The 9,207-nt window shown below is 48.8% G+C and overlaps 1 protein-coding gene across 3 annotated transcripts in view; it reads right to left on the reverse strand.

Annotated features, from left to right (window-relative positions):
• FCHSD2 (FCH and double SH3 domains 2) overlaps positions 1–6,462 on the reverse strand; it is a 162,406-nt gene extending 155,944 nt beyond the window's left edge. For all 3 annotated transcript variants that reach the window (XM_075851328.1, XM_075851327.1, XM_075851326.1), the window contains exon 1: positions 6,194–6,462. In XM_075851328.1, the coding sequence (XP_075707443.1) occupies positions 6,194–6,244 (51 nt within the window). In that variant the 5' untranslated portion in view covers positions 6,245–6,462. The remainder of the gene's footprint in view (positions 1–6,193) is intronic.
• Between the last annotated feature and the right edge of the window lie 2,745 nt (positions 6,463–9,207).

The raw sequence follows: 9,207 nt of genomic DNA on the forward strand, positions 1-9,207 counted from the left end.
ACGGGTCTGATACATCCTATCTACTAACTCAGGCCGGGTCGCGGGTGGTCTGGACGCTCGCAGGGTGAAGCTGCAATGGCTTTTTGTTTTGGATTGTTTGTACGTGCACCTGCACATTTATGTCATTTTGTCAAGATTTTCTGACCTACTTTGTGTTTTTTCAGAGCTGCGATCCAGGTCTTGTTTGAAAGCGAAGATTCTTAGAATCTAGTCGGAGTTAGGGCAGATTGAAGTGGGAGCTGCATATATTTGCAGCGCTCACTTCAGCACGTGGAGAGAAGGAGGAGGAGAAGAAGGGCAGAGGGTGTTGTGCGGACAGCATGCAGGGAGAGGAGGAGAAGCTTTAATCCTCCTCCTGTCCCTGTATGGCTGTAGATGACCCCAGGAGAAGGGGTAACATTAATGTTTCTTCAGGTTATCACCCCTCCTTATAAATCAGAGCGCATACTTGCTCTCTGAATGTGACATATGTAGGGTCTTTTTTTCGGAAAAGGGAGGGAGAAAGTAGCTCATCTAATTATCCCTCCACTCCACGGCCAGGACATTTACCAGCGTCCGGGTGGCGATAAATAAGTGGCACCAAGCACTAGTACCCCACGCACACAAACATCAATAAAGTTTATACATTTCACACTGCCCCCATTCTATCTGTACCCGATCTTCAGCGATACCGTTACACGCCACAGTCATAGCGATAACTAATAGAACTAGAGAGCGATGTCTAATCTATATCTGATGGATGGAGAAGATTTCCGGCAGTCAGAATATACATTTTTCACCCACTGATGTCGGAAACAAATCGTTTATCCACCAAGTTCCACTAAAAAGTCGATATTCGTTAACGCATTCGATTTCGGGATTCACAATGATTGATTAGCGTTCGGCTGTGTTCACACATCGCTGTTACGTTGTGGTTTTTGAAACTTTTTTTCGCAAAAAAATATCTATTTACACGCGGTTTTTTTTTTAAATGGAATTTTACACAAAATTGCGTAACGGTGCCTGTATGTAAAGCATGTAAACCATCCTGCAATTTTGACAACGTGCCAGGTGACCACTTCCAGAAAACGGGGGTAATGAAGCTTTAGAATGAGGTTTTATTTGTATATGTTAAAAGTGTGAAGACTGTCCTGGTGGCTGGAGGTGCAAACCGTCCGAAACCCCCGGCAGCGACAGGGTTAATTACGAGTCCTAAGTGTAAGCTCTTCAGGCCAGACTCTTCCCGGAGTGGATCTCTGTATGGGGCTTGCGTCATATTTGCGGAGTCCTTTGCCTCGAGGGTCTATAGGGAACACAGGCCGTGTAGTAAAACTAAAAGCCCGGTCTGTGGCTCGCTAAAAATGGCGCACATGGACGACATCTCAGCGTGGCGGTAAATTAGAATCCCAAACGCGCCATTTTTATAGATTTAACACATGACCGGCAGCATATGGTGGGCACAATGTATAGAAAAGCGGATCACATGACCAACAAGTGGCCAATAGGAATGCAACAGCCGGATCGGGAGGCCTAGAAATGATAAAGTGTTGGGACGCAGCGAATGTGCGTCGGGTCGTGCGCCGGCAGCGACGAGGTATATAAGCCGCCCCTCTATTATCATCACTGTCATCTACAAGGCACAGCCCTGAGGGGAGGATAGACCAGGAGATGCGGTTAACCCCTTACATGTCTCTTTTTATGGTGATGACATCATAGGGTCGACCCAAAAGAAGGGGAGCAATTAAAAAAAAAAAAAAAGTTTAATAGCCCGATTGGGGGAGGGCAAGGTATGGGGCACTGTACTTTACTATGCTCCTGGTTGGGGTGCTGTGGCCCCACCTCCTTTTGCATAGCCACTCCCCCTTTTTCACAAAAGTGTCGAGGGCGGTGCACAAAGGCTAAAAGTTGCAATTTGCAACTGTTGGGCTCTTTTGCACGCAACGTAGAAAGTGTTTGTGTAAGGCCCTGTTCACACTGAGTATTTTGGTGCGGAAAGCGCTCCGCAAAACTCCTCAAAAAACGGGCGAAAATGCCTCTAATTGATTTCAATGGGAGGCGGGGCAGTTTTCTCCCGCGAGCTGTAAAACCGCCTCGCAGGAGAAAGAAGGGACATGACCTATCTTCGCGCGTTTACACCTCTGACTTCCTATTGACATCAATGGGAGGCAGAGAAAGCGTATTTCGCGTAGTTTTTTGCCCATAGCACTCAATGGGCGCGAGCGAAAAACGGCGCGAAAAACGCGGCGAAAATCGGAGCGAACGATGTGCAGGAAGGACAAAATCTGCCTCAAAATCCCAAACGGAATTTTGAGGCAGAATTTTCCACCTGCAAAAAACTGCGTGTGAACGAGGCCTTACAATTCCTCATCAAGATCTCGGCTTGCTGTTAGTGAATGGAAACATTGTTTACCGAAAACGTCTGGAAATCTGTAGAAACCCAATTACTAGTCTTAATCATTTTATATGAAAGGGTTGGGCTACCGGTGGCCCTCAGGTGCTCACCCTGCAGCCCCAGGCTCCCCACTAACATCTTTGTACTTGTCTGATCCGCACTTGTTCCCCCCCCTATACATATTTACGTGTATATAGCATGTGACCCTCAGGTGGTTAAGGCTTCATCTTAGGCCCCCCATAATGTGACAGAACAAACACTTCCGCTCTATGAGCTGAGCAGCCGGAACTCCAGAATGATACATTTTCCCTGCACGGATACATTGTAACAAACCATCAGCAGAGGAAAGATAGATTTGTGCTGCTGATGCGTTAACCTCACAGAGGGTTGCCTAGATTGTAACAAACCCTGAGTGATAATTATTAGGTCTGTACAGGTTTTCAGGATGTACGCAAGAACATTCCCATTCACTGACAGCATGTAGAGATCTTGAAAATGGTGAGGAATTGAAAACACAATGTATATTAGAATATATTATTAGTATATTATACAACGATGAAGTTTCAATGACATACAAGTGGACGAGCCCTTTAAGGCGGCCATAGACACGAAGAGAACCTCTGACAACGCTGCGTCTATGGGGCCAAAAACGATCAATTTTGACCAATGGAAAGCTGCGAATACCGTACACCCCCTCCCCCAAGACCTGGCACCAAAAAAACGCAGGAACTGATGGATTATGGTCACCCCCACATCATAGCGATCTAGGTTCAGATTGTAACAATGTATCGTAACCTCCAGATGTAGCAGAGCTGACAATTCTACTTCACCTTCGGTCCTGGGGTAAACCCACTGTGATGTCACTATTGACTGCTACGGCAACAACCTCAGCCCCGCTACGGCAACCGCCTCAGCCCCGCTACGGCAACCGCCTCAGCCCCGCTACGGCAACCGCCTCAGCCCCGCTACGGCAACCGCCTCAGCCCCGCTACGGCAACCGCCTCAGCCCCGCTACGGCAACCGCCTCAGCCCCGCTACGGCAACCGCCTCAGCCCCGCTACGGCAACCGCCTCAGCCCCGCTACGGCAACCGCCTCAGCCCCGCTACGGCAACCGCCTCAGCCCCGCTACGGCAACCACCTCAGCCCCGCTACGGCAACCACCTCAGCCCCGCTACGGTAACCACCTCCGCTCCGCTACAGTAACAACCTCAGCTCTGCTTGGTCTGTAGCGTGCATTATTACTCTGGTCACCTATAGTCAGACCTGCACGCTCAGCACTACCCCGGCAGGGCCAGACTGCAGCGTTACAGTGTAGAAGCGGCTACAGAGCATTCCACATTGTTACAATGGATCATAAAACGCAAGCCGGGAAATATTCACCCCTGCAGGGCCACGATCATACGGGGCGATCGCATCGGAACCGTTTTAGGGTCGTCACCCGCGTGAGCGATCCAGTGTACGAGCAGTTAACCCTTGGCTCACCTAATGTACACAAGACGCTCGCTGTATACAGTCTGCAGATTAATACTATGTGAAAGCGAGAGATGATGGGAGGTATAATCCATATATGAGAGACCAGGGCGGTTGGTTGGTGCCCCGTGCGATACCTATGGACGCCCTCTCCCCTTATGGTGTGCCATATAGTGCCCAAATAACACAATCCCACAGGGCCCAAGTAATATTGTCCAACCGAAACACTGCGTCCTGTAACCGCATCCTGTGCCGCTGCCTCCGCATACGGGCACCAAGTGCGGGATCGGAAGTGCAAGGCCCGGCTGCCGAGACCACCCGTGCCACCTGGAGTAGTGACAGGTGATGTGCCCTGAGGGTCCGCACACGTGGGACAGCCCCGGAGGAGACTAGATCAATGTCACGTAAGAAGTTGAGAAGCGCCCAGGTCTTCAGGTTCCGGCAACGCAAATTGTTTCCACGTATTCGATGCAGAAACGGAAAAAACTCTCCTATATAAAATTGCGCGGTCCGCCGTTCACACGACAATAGGGGAGACACGTGGAGAAGACGGCGCAAAAGTTTAGAAAAATTTACGTCTATCCCAATAGAGTCCGGAAAGGGGGCGTGGCTGACACCAGGAATGACAAAATTTGCGCCATATTATTTATTTTACGACAATTTTGAAGAATTTTATCCAATGTACCAAATGTTAAAACGGGGAAGAGTTCCGTCTGACTCCAGGCAGGTATAGCGGCCATGATGTCCTGCGGACTATAGGCGACTGGAATAAGGAATGAAGGACCTGGATCCTGCGCTCCTTCTGCGCGGAGCTCACGTTACTGTAGGGATCGGTAGGATGGGGGGGGGGGGGGCAGGTGCAGCCAGAATACGGATGAGAAGATGCGGCGGGATTAACCGCGTGAAGTCGACCTTATTCTGCTCATATCGTCCTCAGGACGTAAAGCCGCAAACAGCTGCAGGCCCAGGGTGCAATGCTCTGCAGTCATCTGCCCCGCAATGTAGGTGGAAACTGCTGCATCCGGCAGGCCCAGGCTGTTACAATGCATCGTCCGCCGCTCCTGTGTATACAGTCTGCAGCGCAGATCGTTACATTGTATCTGATGTGGAAGGCTGGAGGTTGTGGACTGAAGAAATCAGGAAACGGGGAAGATGCTTGAAATGATAATCCCTGGATGGAAACCGCAGCAACTCCGCATAATCCCTGCCGGTCACAGCAGATCACACCGTTACAATGTATATAAAGGGGGACCGGAGAGATACACAGGACCGGGACACCAGCCTGTATATAGCTGCAGGCCCAGGGAGTAATAGTCTGCAGTCATGTGACCATATACAATGTAGCAGAAACTGCAGCAAACAGGCAGCTCTGAGTACATCCTGCAGGTCGTTACAGTGTGTCATCCTCCTGCAGAACCACAGCAATCCAGGTCGTTACAATGTATCACACCTGCAAACTATAATCCCATACAGTCTGCAGGTCATGTAAAGATCAATTCAGATTGTTACAATGTATCATCATTCTGCGGTTATGTTGTTACAATGTATCACCCTGCAGGTCTCAGTAAATCAGATTGTTACAGTGTATAATCCTGCTGCAGTTTTGTTACAATGTATCACCCTATAGCTCCCAGTAATTCAGATTGTTGAAGTAGATCACACATTCAAGCAGATACAAACTAAAGACCCAGTGTATACAGTCTGCAGGTCATATAGAGAACTAGTCAGATTGTTACAATGTATCATCATCTTCATCAGTCTGCAGTTTTGTTACAATGTATCATCTTCAGCATTCTGCAGTTTTGTTACAATGTATCTTCATCATTCTGCAGTTTTGTTACAATGTATCATCATCTTCGACAATCTAGTTTTGTTACAATGTATCATCTTCATCATTCCGCAGTTTTGTTACAATGTATCATCTTCATCATTCTGCAGTTTTGTTACAGTGGATCATCAACATCATCACTCTGCAGTTTTGTTACAATGTATCATAATCACCACTCTGCAGTTTTGTTACAATGTATCATCATTCTGCAGTTTTGTTACAATGTATCACCATCATCCTCATATCAAGTATAGAAAGTGCATGTTGTCTGCAGATCATCATTCACATTGTTACAAAGCGTCAGATGTGGGAAGTCTAGCCCTGAAGTAAAAACCAACCACTCCAGACTGTTACACTGTCCCAAATACAGACACGTTGCGGTGTCATGAGCTGCTCCTGTCGTTACAATGTATCAGCACATACAACACACAATGCACATGGAACAATACATCCAGCATGCACCAGGGGGCGGGACCGGGCAGCCCCCACCCCTCTATTTGCCCCAGCTCTCCCCCCTCCTCACCTTTCTTGGAGGGGGCTGCATGGTGCCTGAGGAGGGCCGAGAAGCGACCATAAATCCCAGGGGTGGTTGTGTGAGAGGTCCAGGGGGCAGCCTCCCTCCTTCCCCAGGCTCCTCCAGCTCGGGTGCCAGGCAGGGAAGTGATGGGCAGCTGGGTGCTGGGCTCTTTGTGTCAGGAGGAGCAGACGGAGCGCAGGAGTCCAGGGGGCTCCATGAAGGGCCGACAGACTGGAGACTGGGCACAGCCGACACACAGCCGGGGGAGGAATAGCCAATGATGGGGGAGGGGGCACACGGCTCGTAATAGGAGCTGGAATAGGACAAGGGGAGGGGACTGCACACTGCAGGTCTATGCTGCTCAGCTCCACAGCGCCACCTGCTGGCTTCCAGGTCTATGATGTTCGGCTCCACAGCGCCACCTGCTGGACGACGCCGGGTATAGCCGCCAGTGCGGAGAACACAACTCTACGCTCAAATCACACCTGCAGTTTTTCATGCAGTTTTTTTAAACCAAAGCCAGAAGTAAATTCAAATGGTATAAGAAATATAAATGATAGTCTTATACTTATCCTGAACTCCATCAAAAACTGCATGTGTGATTCCAGTCTTAGGGCTCATTCACACAGTGCAGTTTTTGAAACCACAACCAGGAGTAGAATCTATTAGTCTATATACTCCCCTCCCTTTACGATCCTGGTTCGGGCTTCAAAAATGAAATTGGAAAAACTGCACTGTGTGAATAAGACTTTGAGCTGTGCTCCCGCAGCGCGAATAGTTCGTGTTTTTGATGCGATTTTATCACAAAATCCTAGAACAATTGCGCGTTTTTTTTTTTGCAAAAAACACTTTTTGACCGCAACATGTGAACACGGCCTACATGACTTGTGTGATTTCCAGGTTCAGCCAGATAAGGTGAATATAACCCCTTCATGTCTGGGGGCTAATATCCACCACAGTGGTAAGATAAGCGGCATCAGTCGTGTCACTTGGCGATCGGATACATTGATTTTATTTTATTTATTTTGGGGGCATGATGGAGCAATCAGTAAATTGATTGGTCCACTGTGCTCTCTGCGCTGACGGATCGCTCGTCTCAAGCAATAATCTGCAATGGGGGGTGAAGAAACGGTCGAGATGACGTGTGGAAGCGGGAAGGGTAAGGCTATGTTCACACGCTTAACAAAAAACGGCTGTAAATACGGAGCTGATTTCAAGGGAAAGCGGCCTCTGATTTTCAGACGTTTTTTATGCATCATGTGTTTTTTTATGCGTTTTTTGAACTGTTTTTCTATTGAGTTAATGTAAAAAAAAACGCCCCATGGGAACAGGACGCCATTTTTCCCATTGAAAACAATGGGCAGATATTTGGGGCCGTTCAGCCCTCAAATTTTTAGCCATTTTTCGGGGCGTTTACGGGCCGAAAAACGTCTGAAAATAGGCCGTGTGAACATACCCTTAGATGCTGTAGAAGTTCCGTTTTGAAGGAGCCGACAAGTTTTTTTTGGCATCCAAGATAAACACACCAAGGAAAACCCCATAACAACAGCCACAGAACCTCCATATCATTAACAGTAACAGTGCCTCCATAACAGTTACAGCCACAGTGTCCCCATAACAGTGACAGGCCCAGAGCCCCCATAACAATGACAGCCACAATGTCCCCACAACAGTGGCAACTACAGTGACCCCATAATAATGTCATCCACAGTGCCCCATAACAGTGACGGCAACTGTGCTCCCATAATAGCGACAACATAGTGCCCCCATAATAGTGATAGACCCAGAGCTCCCATAACAGTTACATCCACAATGACCTATAACAGGGATATTCACAGTGCCTCCATAACAGTGACAACCACAGTGTTCCCAAAAGAGCGACAGTCACAGTGCCCCTGTAACAGTATAAGCGATGGTGCCCCCCGAGCAGTGATAGCCAAAGTCTCCCTCAAAAAACTGTCAGGCACAGTCACCCATAAATACTAACCACGCTGCTCCTGTGTGCCAGGCACTGCCAGCCATAATGTCTACAGTAATATCAAGCCCTCTACCCAATATAACAACCAGCCATAATGCCCCCCAAAAATACCAGATACAACCCCCAGAAGTACTAGCCCTTCTTCTGAGATACTGCGTAACTTACATGTCAGTAGCCACCAGAGGGCGCTCACGTGTAACCTCCTGCACTGATCCATAAGATCTCCAGGATCAGCACAAGATAGAGAGAAGGGGATGCCGACCAGTGCTGGATAGAGAGAAGGAGCTGCCGACCAGTGCTGGATAGAGAGAAGGGGCTGCCGACCAGTGCTGGATAGAGAGAAGGGGCTGCCGACCAGTGCTGGATAGAGAGAAGTGGCTGCCGACCAGTGCTGGATAGAGAGTACGGACTGCCGATCAGTGCTGGATAGAGAGAAGGAGCTGCTGACCAGTGCTGGATAGAGAGAAGTGAACCTGAATCACCATCAAAGTGAATTGGAAACACAGAAACGTAAGAAGTTTCAACGGGACATAGAAGATTGCTCCAACAACCGTGTCTATAACTGGCAGGAGGGCTATACCACATCAAGAATCGGCTGCAAGACACATTACGGAACAGAGTCCTCACTGTCCAGCACAGAGAGCGAGGGGTCCATTCCATACCATCAGCGTTCAAGGAATTTTTTAGGCCCACTGTTAAGGATCTGCCAGGCACAGCTTCTGTGTCAACGCCCATAGGTAATCAGTCTGCACCTGCTTCTATGTCTGTGATACTGACTCCATCTTCCACCACTCAGGATGGCAGGCTTAGGAGTGGGAGAGCCTATCACAGCCTGGCCAGACGGAGCTAGCTCCCGCCCACTGTCTATTTGTTCCTGCCTTTCCTGTTCCTCCTTTGCTTGTGATTCTTCTCGTTTGGTTTCCTGGCCCTGCTGCAGCTTCTTGAACTATTTGACCCTGCTTCATACTGACCCAGGCTTACTGACTACTCTCCTGCTCTGCGTTTGGTACCTCGTACACTCCTGGTTTGACTCGGCTCGTTC

The sequence above is a fragment of the Rhinoderma darwinii genome, chromosome 2 (genome assembly GCF_050947455.1).
Source record: "Rhinoderma darwinii isolate aRhiDar2 chromosome 2, aRhiDar2.hap1, whole genome shotgun sequence".
Classification (NCBI taxonomy): Eukaryota; Metazoa; Chordata; class Amphibia; order Anura; family Rhinodermatidae; genus Rhinoderma; species Rhinoderma darwinii.